Genomic DNA, 15,360 nt, shown 5'->3' with positions numbered 1-15,360 from the left:
TCCCCGCAGAGCTGTATGATCAGAGCCACCACCTCCTCCCTGCAGAGCTGTATGATCAGATAAATCACCTCCTCCCCGCACAGCTGTATGATCAGTACCACCACCTCCTCCCCGCAGAGCAGCATGATCAGAGCCACCACCTCCTCCCCGCAGAGCTGTATGATCAGTGCCACCACCTCCTCCCCGCAGAGCTGTATGATCAGTGCCACCTCCTCCTCCCCGCAGAGCTGTATGATCAGAGAAATCACCTCCACCCCGCAGAGCTGTATGATCAGTGCCACCACCTCCTCCCCGCAGAGCTGTATCATCAGTGCCACCACCTACTCCTCCCTGCAGAGCTGTATGATCAGAGAAATCACCTCCACCCCGCAGAGCTGTATGATCAGAGCCACCACCTCCTCCCCGCAGAGCTGTATGATCAGAGCCACCACCCTCTCCCCGCAGAGCTGTATAATCAGTGCCACCACCTCCTCCCCGCAGAGCTGTATGATCAGTGCCACCACCTCCTCCCCGCAGAGCTGTATGATCAGTGCCACCACCTCCTCCCCGCAGAGCTGTATGATCAGTGCCACCTCCTCCTCCCCGCAGAGCTGTATGATCAGAGCCACCTCCTCCTCCCCGCAGAGCTGTATGATCAGTGCCACCACCTCCTCCCCGCAGAGCTGTATGATCAGTGCCACCACCTCCTCCCCGCAGAGCTGTATGATCAGTGCCACCACCTCCTCCCCGCAGAGCTGTATGATCAGTGCCACCTCCTCCCCGCAGAGCTGTATGATCAGAGCCACCACCTCCTCCCCGCAGAGCTGTATGATCAGAGCCACCACCTCCTCCCTGCAGAGCTGTATGATCAGAGAAATCACCTCCTCCCCGCACAGCTGTATGATCAGTACCACCACCTCCTCCCCGCAGAGCTGTATGATCAGAGCCACCACCTCCTCCCCGCAGAGCTGTATGATCAGAGCCACCACCTCCTCCCTGCAGAGCTGTATGATCAGAGAAATCACCTCCTCCCCGCAGAGCTGTATGATCAGTGCCACCACCTCCTCCCCGCAGAGCTGTATGATCAGTGCCACCACCTCCTCCCCGCAGAGCTGTATGATCAGTGCCACCACCTCCTCCCCGCAGAGCTGTATGATCAGTGCCACCACCTCCTCCCTGCAGAGCTGTATGATCAGAGCCACCACATTCTCCCCGCAGAGCTGTAGGATCAGAGCCATCACCTCCTCCCCGCAGAGCTGTATGATCAGTGCCACCACCCTCTCCCCGCAGAGCTGTATGATCAGAGCCACCACCTCCTCCCCGCAGAGCTGTATGATCAGAGCCACCACCTCCTCCCTGCAGAGCTGTATGATCAGAGAAATCACCTCCTCCCCGCAGAGCTGTATGATCAGTGCCACCACCTCCTCCCCGCAGAGCTGTATGATCAGTGCCACCACCTCCTCCCCGCAGAGCTGTATGATCAGTGCCACCACCTCCTCCCCGCAGAGCTGTATGATCAGTGCCACCACCTCCTCCCTGCAGAGCTGTATGATCAGAGCCACCACATTCTCCCCGCAGAGCTGTAGGATCAGAGCCATCACCTCCTCCCCGCAGAGCTGTATGATCAGTGCCACCACCCTCTCCCCGCAGAGCTGTATGATCAGAGCCACCACCTACTCCCCTCAGACCTGTATGATTAGAGCCATAACCTCCTCCTCCCTGCAGAGCTGTATGATCAGAGAAATCACCTCCTCCCCGGAGAGCTGTATGATCAGTGCCAACACCTTCTCCCCGCAGAGCTGTATGATCAGTGCCACCACCTCCTCCCTGCAGAGCTGTATGATCAGTGCCACCACCTCCTCCCCGCAGAGCTGTACGATCAGTGCCACCACCTCCTCCCCGCAGAGCTGTATGATCAGTGCCACCACCTCCTCCCCGCAGAGCTGTATGATCAGTGCCACCACCTCCTCCCCGCAGAGCTGTATGATCAGTGCCACCACCTCCTCCCCGCAGAGCTGTATGATCAGTGCCACCACCTCCTCCCCGCAGAGCTGTATGATCAGTGCCACCACCTCCTCCCCGCAGAGCTGTATGATCAGTGCCACCACCTCCTCCCCGCAGAGCTGTATCATCAGTGCCACCACCTACTCCTCCCTGCAGAGCTGTATGATCAGAGAAATCACCTCCACCCCGCAGAGCTGTATGATCAGTGCCACCACCTTCTCCCCCGCAGAGCTGTATGATCAGTGCCACCACCTCCTCCCCGCAGAGCTGTATGATCGGTTTTCCTACTTGTAATGTTTTTAATATAACTGATGCTGGGCGCAGTCTCAGGATGGGGGGTTTGTGTGATCTGACGATAATGTGGGAGCTGCACTGTACAGCGCTATACACGGGGACATTTCAACGCAGATACATCAGCTGCTCCAGCAGCGGCAAATGAGTGATCTGAGGACAGACGCATCACGAAAGAGGCGGGGACTTCAGGGGGCGGGGATACTGGGCGGGAATAATAACAATGACTGGTCAAACAAATCAACCCTTATTGGCCTCTTTTTTTCATGAAAGAACCAGTGGAGCGCAGGGGGCGTGTTTCCCGGAGACCAATGAGGACGCGCACCGGAGCATAAATACCCTGCTCCCGCCGCTCCTCTTATCACATCTGTGCACGACACGTCTATACGGAGCCATGGCAAGAACAAAGCAGACCGCTCGTAAATCCACCGGAGGGAAAGCTCCCCGCAAGCAGCTGGCCACAAAGGCCGCCAGGAAGAGCGCTCCCGCCACTGGTGGAGTGAAGAAGCCGCATCGTTACCGGCCAGGAACAGTCGCTCTCCGTGAGATCCGCCGCTATCAGAAATCCACCGAGCTGCTGATCCGTAAGCTTCCCTTCCAGCGCCTGGTGAGGGAGATCGCCCAGGACTTCAAGACCGATCTGCGTTTCCAGAGTTCGGCCGTCATGGCCCTGCAGGAGGCCAGCGAGGCTTATCTGGTGGGGTTGTTCGAGGACACCAACCTGTGCGCCATCCACGCCAAGAGGGTCACCATCATGCCCAAAGACATCCAGCTGGCCCGCCGGATCCGTGGGGAGAGAGCTTAGATCTGCCCCGGCTGCGACCACAACACAAAGGCTCTTTTCAGAGCCACCAAATCCTCCCACAAATGAGCCGAGTCCTGAACGGTTTCTCTTCTGCGCGTATTCTCCATATACGGAGCGCGGTCAGGAAAGGTAATAGCCGGCTGCTGTGTCCGATATTGTAGGTGATCCGCGATATTCCAGTTACCGCTCCGCGCATCCTTTATTCTCACCAAGTCCAAAAGTGCGACATCAATTACATGACTGACGTTTTATAAGGACAGGGTAAAGTGTGCGCTGTGCACAGCCCGGGTCTTTGGTGGTGGAGGCGCGGTTTCTGTACAGCGCAGACGTAAATGGGGTCCTAGTGCCGCCTCTGCAGTCTTGCGGCTTTAGGTTGTAATTATCATATATTTGAGTTTTCTCATCTTATCTGTGGCTGGTGCCGCCGGGGGTCTGGTTACATACAGCTCCCTGCTCTGCAGTGACCGGTAATGGCCACCAGTCGGGCACCACGTGTAATGATGAGTGACTGCCGGGGATCAGATGAGTTATCTGTAGATCAGTGTCCTTAAAATGTATTTTTTATTCTACTTTATAACAAGCTGGAAAATAACAACCGAAACTACAACGGAAGTAAAAATCAAAATAACCAACAGATCTAAGCGACGCTGAGATGAGAAGAATAGAGAAGCGGGAAAAGAAGAGCACAATAAGTGGAAAATTCAAAATCTCCAACCGTTCTGTGCTCAACCAATCAGACGAAAGGGAGGAGATAGGAGCTAATTACAAAATTTCTACTAGCAATCTCCCCCGGATACGCGTCGGAACAGGTGAATATGCATGGCTCACCCTCCCCCGTCATACTCACCCTCCTGGCAGCGTCTCTGCAAGTCCCTGCTTCTCCGATGGTCTCTGGTGCCGGCAACTTGTTCCTGTGTTCGTCATGGTACCGCTCATTAAAGTAATGAATATGCGCTCCACGCCTGTGGGAGTGGAGCCACGTATGTATTCATTACTTTGTTTAGTGGTCACGTGGTACCACTCATTACAGGAAGAGATGCAGGCGCCAGAGACTATCTGAGAAGCAGAGACCGCGCCAGTATGAGGTGAGTATGATGTGCCAGCCGCCGACCCCCTGGTACAATGACTCCAGTATAAGACGAGAGGGGCACTTTCAGCCTAAAAAAAATGGCTGCAAATCTCAGATTATACTCGAATGTATAAGGTAAATGCCTCTGGCACTATAGAGGGCGATGTAGTAAGGATTATTTTTCAGTTACACTGGTGTTTAACCCTCTTGCTGCCTGTACAGTTTTTACATTAAAGCAATGAATTAAAAAAAAACACCAACAAACTAATTTGTACTTTACAATTATGAGCAGGTTCCTGTAATTTTGCATTAAAGCATGATATTTTATATAAAAAAAAAATGCATAAAATGTCTTTCTGGGTTGTAATTGGTACATGAGGTAACGGCATAAATGAAGTACCATCATCTGGTGATTAAATGATGGGAAATCTCTTCTAATTTCACTTGCTTCTTTCGTCCTTCCAAATCTCCATTTATGGAAGTTCTTCATCAGAAAATGAACAAATGTCTATCATTGCATTACGCTGAGGTTGGAACGCTCTGGGGGTATCACATCCACAGGAAGGATATAATGGAACTAGAGAGAGTACAAAGGAGGCCAACAAAATTAATAAAGGGAATGGGAGAACTACAATACCCAGATAGGTTAGCGAAATTAGGATTATTTAGTCTAGAAAAAAGACGACTGAGGGGCGATCTAATAACCATGTATAAGTATATAAGGGGACAATACAAATATCTCGCTGAGGATCTGTTTATACCAAGGAAGGTGACGGGCACAAGGGGGCATTCTTTGGGTCTGGAAGAGAGAAGGTTTTTCCACCAACATAGAAGAGGATTCTTTACTGTTAGGGCAGTGAGAATCTGGAATTGCTTGCCTGAGGAGGTGGTGATGGCGAACTCAGTCGAGGGGTTCAAGAGAGGCCTGGATGTCTTCCTGGAGCAGAACAATATTGTATCATACAATTATTAGGTTCTGTAGAAGGACGTAGATCTGGGGATTTATTATGATGGAATATAGGCTGAACTGGAAGGACAAATGTATTTTTTCGGCCTTACTAACTATGTTACTATGTTACATTGTATAGGGGATAACTGTGGGTGCATCAAAGTGTGTGTGTGTGGGGGGGGGGACTTAGGGCATCATACTGTTTGGGGAGTTACTGGGGGTATTATACCCCCACACAGTAACTGTGGGGACATCCTGCTGTGTGGGTATCTTACTGTGTAGGAGGCATCATACTGTGTGGAGGGTAACTGGGGGCATCATCTGTTGTGGAAGATATGATCCACCATGATCTGGAACAGTAATGACAATATTTAGGATACCCTCAATCATAAGGGAAGGAAATTACACATAATAGAAGCTGGAAAGATAATTGCAGAAACTGAGCAATGAGCGGGAAAATCAAACTTCCCTACAGTTTAGTATTTAGCCAATCAGCAGAGAAAGGGAGGAGCTAATGTAGATTCTGTAAGCCCCGTCCCGGAAGTGCGTCATCTCTGCAGTTCTCTCTCTGGTCCATTCTCCCTCCATATAAAGGTGCAGTCCCTGAGGCTCAGGAATCAGTTTTTGCTCATTAACTGCAGAAAATGTCTGGTCGCGGCAAAGGAGGAAAAGGTCTCGGGAAGGGCGGCGCCAAACGGCACAGGAAGGTGCTCCGTGATAACATCCAGGGCATCACCAAGCCTGCCATCCGCCGTCTAGCTCGCAGAGGAGGCGTCAAGCGCATCTCCGGCCTCATCTATGAGGAGACTCGCGGTGTCCTGAAAGTCTTCCTGGAGAACGTGATCCGTGACGCCGTCACCTACACCGAGCACGCCAAGAGGAAGACCGTCACCGCCATGGACGTGGTGTACGCGCTCAAGCGCCAGGGCCGCACTCTCTACGGCTTCGGAGGTTAATTGTGTTCTCTTCTGTCTTCACAACCCAAAGGCTCTTTTCAGAGCCACCCACATCTTCTAAGTGAGAGGCTGCACCTGACTGCTAGGATCTCATTTCTCTGCTGTGGTGATGTCGCTGTAATGTTAGTAGAACACTCATCGGTGCCGAATTTACGCTCCGAATACTGAATAGTCGAAAACTACCATCGGCCAAATAATTGTGGGGAATGGTAATTCTGACCCTGATCCGCAGTTCGGTAACGTCCTCTGATGCCGTTTTTGGGCGGATGGTTCTGTCGCTGCTTTTGGTTGTGAGACCTATTTGCAAATCCTGTTTTGTACCCGACGGATTCCGTGTGTGTATGATCTGGGAGTAGGGTCTCTTTAACCATATTCCCACACATTCAGTTTCCGAAGGATATCCTGACGTGGAAAGGCTTATTGGAAGCAGATCTCTCTACAGCTCTAATCAGGGGGTGTTCCGGGCGGTTTCCAAATGTAGGTTAATATTCTGTCTAGACATTTAAGATCCTGTTCTTATTGGGCGCTGATTGATTAGTATCCGGCTCAGCGTCTCTGCAGGGCAAAATATCCCCTGTGCGGCTGCCTGTAGTACCGGCCTCAGCCTGGGACGTGCTAGTTGTATGCTCCCGGGTCCTGACATACTGGGGCCGTGTCTGCTCCCCCGTCTTTCACCGCGGACTTCGGGTGATGCGGTTTCTTCTCATTGACCTACAAAGATAACATGGATTCATGGGGGATATATATCCGCACTGGGCCGCAGTGATAATTTCCTGATCAGATCCGTGTACAGGGAATGTGGCTGTAAGAGACAGCTGGATAGATGGACGCCCTGTGTACCGGGTACGGAGGCTCCTGTGTGATGACCAAGTCCTGGACACTAATGTGTCGGATGGATGTCGCCTCTGAAGACTATTATAACCTCCTCAGAATAATAATGGCGACTGATCCCCGTGTTTGGGGGCAGACAGTTGGGAGGACAGGACCCGGTATTATCAGCGGGGTAGAGCTGCTCCCACCGGTATACACAGCGATCGCCGCTCCAGCAGAGGGGCCGGTAATAATCCGACGGACAAAGAAAAGCGATTGAGCGGGAAATTCAAAACCAGCAACGGATCTGTAATCAGCCAATGAGCGAGAGACATCCACAGGCGCCGACCAATCCCAGATACAGGAACATCCGCCCCCATTAACTCCTTAGTGTCCGTGTGTGCTGACCCCCACTACTCACTCGCTTTATAGAAGCGGCGACTTCCCCCACCCGAGACCCGGCAGCGTCACATCAGGCTCCGGGCAGAACATAGGAGACTTGTCTCAGTCAGGCTGTGATAGGATCAGCGCGGACACCACAGGGGATCTGCACAGGATAATACGCGGGTGAGTGAGGAGCCGCCTCCTGTGCAGATGGAGCGGAGGAGAAACACTGACAGGGATTAACCCCTCACCCGCCAGACTGTCAGTGCAAATTGAGTGTCGCTCGCAGAACTCAGCCTCGGAATAATCTGCAGATAGCTGGAAATTAGCCCTTATTGAAGGAGGACTTTGTGCAGTGATTGGGACAGATAATGGCCGTTTCCTCGTAGATCCAGGAAGCGGCTAGTCTGCTGTGCCAGGACTGTAAACTCCGCTCCTCCACATCTGTCCACACACTCAAAGGCTCTTCTAAGAGCCCCCACATCCTCCTCCTAAGAGCCGCACCGCTGATCACACTGATGGTTCACACTGCACCAGGCGGTATATAGAGGTCACTATACACGATCCGTGCTCCACTGTACTGCGGTCACCACAGAGCAGAGATTCGTGGCTGAAGTGACTGATCCGGCTTCATGTTACTGAGATCACACACACAGGAGGGATAAGTGCAGTTTATACAGGGGACACAGCTCCTGAGGGAAGCCGGCTCTTCCTAGAAAACTGGGTGCGGCTACTACCGAAACATCTCACTGAATTCACAGGGTTTGCAGTCCTGGCACAGCTGACTAGCTGGGGTTTCCAGCACCATCTGGAGATATTACTGCACTATACGGAGTGTAACATGTCGGGCGCTGTACTGTAACTGCCTGCATAATGTGGCACAGTCATTTGTCAGTAGGTTGCAGTATATGGGGGTACTCTGCACTATTCAGATGAATAACAGCACTATGAAGGGTAAATAGAACATGAACACATACAGCGCTGTATGAGGGTGCACTGCGGTATATGGAGCTTCACAGCACTATTTAGATGTATAGAGCATTATACAGGGTTTTGCATCGCTATACAGCATCCCCGCTGCAAAGATGAAGCAATGATTTGGGAAACCACCAATCAGCTGCAGTGGTCTAACGTTCTCGTTGGTCACATGACTTCATCACCCAATAGAACGGCGGTCTGACAGCAGTGCTCATCTGCATGGCCGGGCTATAAATTCCGCCGCTCTTGGAGGCGCAGGATCATTATTCTTCTCACTTGTACTGGGACCGGTTTGTTGTTATCATGCCTGATCCCGCCAAGTCTGCGCCTGCGCCCAAGAAGGGCTCCAAGAAAGCCGTGACTAAGACTCAGAAGAAAGACGGCAAGAAGCGGAGGAAGAGCAGGAAGGAGAGCTACGCCATCTACGTGTACAAGGTGCTGAAGCAGGTCCACCCCGACACCGGCATCTCCTCCAAGGCCATGGGCATCATGAACTCCTTCGTCAACGACATCTTCGAGCGCATCGCAGGGGAAGCCTCCCGCCTGGCTCACTACAACAAGCGCTCCACCATCACCTCCCGGGAGATCCAGACCGCCGTGCGCCTGCTGCTGCCCGGAGAGCTGGCCAAGCACGCCGTGTCCGAGGGCACCAAGGCCGTCACCAAGTACACCAGCGCCAAGTGATCGGCTCCGTGCTCCGCTCCTCACCCCAAAGGCTCTTCTAAGAGCCACCCACACCCTCACTATAAGAGCCACCCACACTGCTCCGGTGTCCTCTCCCGTCTCCCCGAGGTGTCTGCTCGCTCCGCCCGGGGCTCTGCGCCTGGTGACGAGGGAGATGGTGAGAAAATCTCAGGAATAATCTGGGCATTGCTCAGCGAGTTGATGTGTATTCAGGGACTTCTTATTTAACTCCTTGCTGCACAGATCTCGGCATTCTGGGGTCTCGTTTATTAGTTCATTACTCTCGTTTCTCAGGTAACAGGAGCCATTTGTGGTGGAGTTGATCTAGAGCCTAATCTGGATTCTTTTTACAGTGTAAGTGACGTCATTACATTTAGAAGCGGCGGGAAATTCAAACCCCCAACCGTCCTGTGTTCAGCCAATCAGCAGAGGGAGGAGCTAATGTTTCCAATGGTAACACGTTTACGGTTCCCGCTTTTTTCCGTCTTTTGTCTTCATATAACACCTGGTCCCAGGACCGATATCGGGAAATCTGCTTGTGTTGAGCGATCATTGGTCTCTTACATCCCACACAGGAATCTGCAGATTTCCAGGTTAGCGGCGCTGTATCCGCTCCGGTTTCCTCTCATGGATATAGAGAATGATTCGTGTTCTCCACATGCTGTGATGTTCCCGTGTGTCTGACCTGGAGACGATCAGATCGTCCCTTTCCCGTCACAATCCGTATTGTGGAGACGATATACTGGTCAGGGACATATCCTACAAGAGACATTTCAGGGAAGACCAATTCTGCCCTTCCCAGCAGATCCCACCATGTCTCCCCATTACAGATCAGTCCTACGGCTGCAGGCAGGAGGTCTGTGATGGGAAATGTAGGATCATGTGTAGAAGATTGCGGAGTGTCCCTGCTCAGAACATTACCCTGTGGTGTCAGGATCTCACAGGTCAGGCAGTTACATTATCGGCCGTCACATCCTCCTCACAGGATCCCTGCTCAGTTACTGATCGTCCTTCTGTTCTATCACTTTTCCTCCCCCGCTTCATCTAGTGTCAGGACTGGCGGCTCTCGGGCAATATTATTATTTATTATTATAGCGCCATTTATTCCATGGCGCTTTACATGTGAGGAGGGGTATACATAATAACAGGTACAATGATCTTGAACAATACAAGTCATAACTGGTACAGGAGGAGAGAGGACCCTGCCCACGAGGGCTCGCAATCTACAATGGATGGATGAGGATACAGTAGGTGAAGGTAGAGCTGGTCGATCAGTGGTGGTTACTGCAGGTTGTAGGCTTGTCGGAAGAGGTGGGTCTTTAGGCTCTTTTTGAAGGTTTCCATGGTAGGTGAGAGTCTGATGTGTTGTGGTAGAGGGTTCCAGAGTAGGGGTGATGCGCAAGAGAAATCTTGTATGCGATTGTGGGAAGAGGAGATAAGAGGGGAGTAGAGAAGGAGATCTTGTGAGGATCGGAGGTTGCAGGAAAGTACCGGGAGAGGAGGTCACAGATGTATAAAGGAGACATTTTGTGGATGGCTTTGTATGTCATGGTTAGGCTTTTGTACTGGAGTCTCTGGGTAATGGGGAGCCAGTGAAGGGATTGACAGAGGGGAGAGGCCGGGGAATAGCGGGGGACAGGTTGGTTAGTCGGGCAGGAGAGTTTAGAATAGATAGGAGGGGTGCGAGAGTGTTAGAGGGGAGGCCACAGAGCAGGAGGTTACAGTAGTCCAGGCGGGAGATGATGAGGGCATAGACTAGGGTTTTTGCAGATTCTTGGTTTAGAAATCTACAGATCCTTGAAATATTTTGAGTTGAAGGCGGCAGGAAGTGGAAAGGGCTTGGATATGAGGTTTGAAGGAGAGATGAGTGTCAAGGATTACCCCGAGGCAGCGAACTTGGACTGAGGAGAGTGGGCAGCCGTTTCCTGTAATGGATAGGTTCGTTGGGGGGTTGCGTGTGATGTGGGAAAGACAATGAATTCTGTTTTGCCCACATGTAGAAGTTCCGAGAATGTGGAGGGGAACAACGAATCATGGGAGAAATATCCCAATACAATTGCAGGATAGGATCCTCTAGCACTAGATGTAATAATGTAAAACGAATGCCATAGATCTCATAGGGTTAATATGACGTGAGATAAAACCACTGCAGTGCAGAGAGATCCGATCACAAGTCTGACTGTAAGATGCCCCAAGTACTGGTGACTCCCATCACAGCACAAATGCGGTTTCTTCTTATTGATATATAAAATAAATAGAACACGGATTTACAGGGAAATGGGCTGTACAGTAATATTCTCCTGATCAGATCCGTGTGGGGTGAATAGGGCAGCGAATATTCACAGGGAATGTGGCTGTCTGAGGCAGCTGGATAGATGGACGCCCTGTGTACCGGGTACGGAGACTCCTATGTGATGACCACGTCCCGGACACTAATGTTTCGGATGGATGGCGCCTATGAAGGTTATTATAACCTCCCCAGAGTAATAATGGCGACCGATCCCCGCCCGTGTTTGGGGGCATGAACAAGGATAATGGTGTGCACTCAGGTCAAGGACACGGAGGTGCTGGTAAAACAGACCGTGTGGTCAAGTTAATAGTAGAAGAAAAAATACCGCACACTCGAAACTGGTATGATGCAAAAGGTATATGCCAGATTTATTCACGAAAACAAGTCAACAATTGCCACTGTGATAATTCGTAGATAGAAACCCGACGTTTCGACCCTCCCGGGTCTTATTCATGGGGTTACTAGGAAAGCAAATAAACAGTATAAGTAACTGTATGTGACATAACATTATATGTAATAGAAAACGAATAAGAACAAAAAAGACAAAATAATAAACATACACCAAAATATAAAATATAATATGTACAATATTTACAAGGCAACCAGAGGCGATGAAGGGAATACTGTCCGGAGCAGCGAAAAGTAAGAGTCTGTGGATGCCAATGTAGAAGATAGTTGTGTTTCAATTGCTCTAATACTGTCCTTTGTTTCCGTAATAGCCTTTTGTAGAAATTCAATGGTCAGAATAATGATGTCTAAAGAACATTTATTTAGTATTCTCTTGTATTTGTCACAGTAATCGGGATCTTCAGAAAAAAGTGTTGGGCGCAGGTTGCACCTAAGACCTCTCGGGATCTTGCCCTGTTTATGATGTTCTGCCAAAGTTATGCAGTGTAAATCATATGAGATTAATTTTCGTCGCTCCTTCTCGTAGTCCCTCGTCCTCAACTCATGGGGAGGGGTTTTCAAGAATTCACTTGAGTTTGAAACTTGCGATAAGATGCTGGAACTGGTTGCGTCGTCGTATGCGAAGATGTCAGACGTCATCTGGTAAACCGGTGCTACACCAAGCAAAAAATCACATGAACAAGGATAATGGTGTGCACTCAGGTCAAGGACACGGAGGTGTTTGGGGGCAGACAGCTGGGATGACAGGACCCGGTATTATCAGCGATCGCCGCTCCAGCAGAGGGGCCGGTAATAAACCCGACGGACAAAGAGCAGAAACTGAGCGGGGAATTCAAAACCAGCAACGGATCTGTAATCAGCCAATGAGCGAGAGACATCCGCAGGCGCCGACCAATCCCAGATACAGGAATATCCGCCTCCATTTAACTCCTCAGTGTCCGTGTGTGCTGACCCCCCACTACACACTCGCTTTACAGAAGCGGCGACTTCCCCCACCCGAGACCCGGCAGCGTCACATCAGGCTCCGGGCAGAACATAGGAGACTTGTCTCAGTCAGGCTGTGATAGTATAAGCGCGGACACCACAGGGGATCTGCACAGGATAATAAGCGGGTGAGTGAGGAGCCTCCTCCTGACAGGAATTAACCCCTCACCCGCCAGACTGTCAGTGCAATATATGGCTGATAGAAGACACAAGTCCAACAAGTGCAAACAACAAGTCAACAGAATATTTCTGCATTTCCTTCTGCTCCAGGACAGATATCTGTTTTCACCCCTTATCTATTCTGTCCAAAGCGAACGTTTTCTATTGGGTGAGAAACTCATTTGAGCAAGGAGCAATAATAAGCTCCGCCCTCTGTAGCTCATTGGTGGATCTCCAATACTCTTCTCCATTTTCATCTTCAGATCCGTCCAACGACAGGAGAGGAGGGCGGAGCAACGGACTATATAAGGCGACACAGCACAGACTCTTCTCTACACGATTTTCCGTCATTAGTTATCGGCATCATGTCTGGACGCGGCAAACAAGGAGGAAAGGTCCGTGCTAAGGCCAAGACCCGCTCATCCCGGGCAGGACTGCAGTTCCCAGTCGGCCGTGTGCACAGGCTTCTCCGCAAGGGCAACTACGCTGAGAGAGTCGGCGCCGGCGCTCCGGTCTATCTGGCCGCTGTGCTGGAGTATCTGACCGCTGAGATCCTGGAATTGGCCGGCAATGCTGCCCGGGACAACAAGAAGACCCGCATCATCCCCCGTCACCTGCAGCTGGCGGTGCGCAATGACGAGGAGCTGAACAGGCTGCTGGGTGGGGTGACCATTGCCCAGGGGGGCGTCCTGCCCAACATCCAGGCCGTGCTGCTGCCCAAGAAGACCGAGAGCAGCAAGGCGAGCAAGAGCAAGTGAGCGCTGCCGCCAATCTCTACAAAACCAAAGGCTCTTCTAAGAGCCACCCACACCGTCACCACAAGAGCCGGCGCCGCCTATCTCGGGGGTCCTCGCATGAGGCTGATAGTTCATACACCATTGCCGCCATTGTTGGTGCACATATCCACAGAATAACAGGAGATGAATGGGTCAATCCCACATGAAGTCTCAGACCCTCAGGTGGAGTGTCGTCTGCCAAGCTCGCAGGAAATGTCCCCTTCTTAGTGTCTGATACTCCGCGCTGAGGTCTACATGTAGTTAGCAGGTCCCGCAGTAAGGGGGTGGGGGATGGTTGTCGCTATCAGTGACCTGTAACAATCCTCCGGAGATTATGAGCGGGGAATTCAAATTCCCCAACGGATTCTGTGATCAGACAATGAGCGAGAAACCTTGGTAACGCTCAGCCTTCAGTGATGTACATAGTAACATAGTTAGTAAGGCCGAAAAAAGACATCTGTCCATCCAGTTCAGCCTATATTCCATCATAATAAATCCCCAGATCTACGTCCCTCTACAGAACCTAATTGTATGATACAATATTGTTCTGCTCCAGGAAGACATCCAGGCCTCTCTTGAACCCCTCGACTGAGTTCGCCATCACCACCTCCTCAGGCAAGCAATTCCAGATTCTCACTGCCCTAACAGTAAAGAATCCTCTTCTATGTTGGTGGAAAAACCTTCTCTCCTCCAGACGCAAAGAATGCCCCCTTGTGCCCGTCACCTTCCTTGGTATAAACAGATCCTCAGCGAGATATTTGTATTGTCCCCTTATATACTTATACATGGTTATTAGATCGCCCCTCAGTCGTCTTTTTTCTAGACTAAATAATCCTAATTTCGCTAATCTATCTGGGTATTGTAGTTCTCCCATCCCCTTTATTAATTTTGTTGCCCGTCTTTCCTCTCCCGTTTAACTTCTTACGTGCCGTTTTCCAGCTGATCTTTTCTTTACCAGAGTATCCACAGATGCGGCACCTTCACCCCAGGCCCCGGCAGCGCTGTGTCCCCCATACACTGCACACAATGTATACGCTTTGTATATACATATACAGGACAGGAGCTGTAGGGAACAGAACCAACACCTGTGTCCCCCCATACACTGCACACACCGGATATATATAAATACATGACAGGACCTCAAAACGCGCAGCCGTGGCTATCAGACCTCAAACAGCCCATCATTATTCTGAGGAGGTTATAATAGTCTTCAGAGGCGCCATCCACCCGAAACATTAGTGTCCAGGACGTGGTCATCACATAGGAGTCTCCGTACCCTATGTGATGACACACAGGGCGTCCATCTATCCAGCTGCCTCCTACAGCCACATTCCCTGTACACGGATCTGATCAGGAAATTATCACTGCGGCCCAGTGCGGATATATATCCCCCATAAATCTACTAATCAGCGCCCAATAAGAACAGGATATTAAATGTCTAGACAGAATATTAACCTACATTTGGAAACCGCCCTGAACACCCCCCTGATTAGAGCTGTAGAGGGATCTGCTTCGGGTAAGCCGTTTAGTCTTTCCACGTCAGGATATCCTTGGGACTATTCAGTATTCGGAGCGTAACGTTGGCACCGATGAGTGTTCTAACATTACAGCGACATCACCAAAGCAGAGAAATCAGATCCTAGCAGTCAGGTGCAGCCCTCACTTAGAAGATGTGGGTGGCTCTGAAAAGAGCCTTTGGGTTGTGAGGACAGAAGAGAACACAATTAACCTCCGAAGCCGTAGAGAGTGCGGCCCTGGCGCTTGAGCGCGTACACCACGTCCATGGCGGTGACGGTCTTCCTCTTGGCGTGCTCGGTGTAGGTGACGGCGTCAC

The 15,360-nt window shown here is 50.9% G+C and overlaps 3 protein-coding genes across 3 annotated transcripts; all 3 read left to right on the top strand.

Moving 5' to 3' along the window:
* The first annotated feature begins 2,640 nt into the window (after window positions 1-2,640).
* LOC138653670 (histone H3) lies at window positions 2,641-3,128 on the top strand. Its single transcript, XM_069743275.1, has one exon. The coding sequence runs from the start codon at window positions 2,669-2,671 to the stop codon at window positions 3,077-3,079; it is 411 nt and encodes a 136-aa protein (XP_069599376.1). The 5' UTR covers window positions 2,641-2,668; the 3' UTR covers window positions 3,080-3,128.
* Window positions 3,129-8,528: 5,400 nt separating this feature from the next.
* LOC138653694 (histone H2B 1.1-like) lies at window positions 8,529-8,909 on the top strand. The gene has a single exon (XM_069743301.1). It carries the CDS (start codon window positions 8,529-8,531, stop codon window positions 8,907-8,909), a length of 381 nt encoding a protein of 126 aa, XP_069599402.1.
* Window positions 8,910-12,588: 3,679 nt separating this feature from the next.
* On the top strand, window positions 12,589-13,508 carry LOC138653714 (histone H2A type 1). Its single transcript, XM_069743326.1, has one exon. The coding sequence runs from the start codon at window positions 13,116-13,118 to the stop codon at window positions 13,506-13,508; it is 393 nt and encodes a 130-aa protein (XP_069599427.1). The 5' UTR covers window positions 12,589-13,115.
* Window positions 13,509-15,360: the final 1,852 nt, after the last annotated feature.

Source organism: Ranitomeya imitator, unplaced genomic scaffold (genome assembly GCF_032444005.1).
Source record: "Ranitomeya imitator isolate aRanImi1 unplaced genomic scaffold, aRanImi1.pri SCAFFOLD_325, whole genome shotgun sequence".
In the NCBI taxonomy this organism is placed as follows: Eukaryota; Metazoa; Chordata; class Amphibia; order Anura; family Dendrobatidae; genus Ranitomeya; species Ranitomeya imitator.
The sequence above is the reverse complement of the archived record's forward strand: the minus strand, read 5'-3'. Positions and strand labels throughout refer to the sequence as shown.

Excerpts from the sequence above, each read along its gene's own strand:
- LOC138653670 (XM_069743275.1), top strand. The coding sequence starts at position 2,669 with ATGGCAAGAACAAAGCAGACCGCTCGTAAATCCACCGGAGGGAAAGCT.
- LOC138653694 (XM_069743301.1), top strand. The coding sequence starts at position 8,529 with ATGCCTGATCCCGCCAAGTCTGCGCCTGCGCCCAAGAAGGGCTCCAAG.
- LOC138653714 (XM_069743326.1), top strand. The coding sequence starts at position 13,116 with ATGTCTGGACGCGGCAAACAAGGAGGAAAGGTCCGTGCTAAGGCCAAG.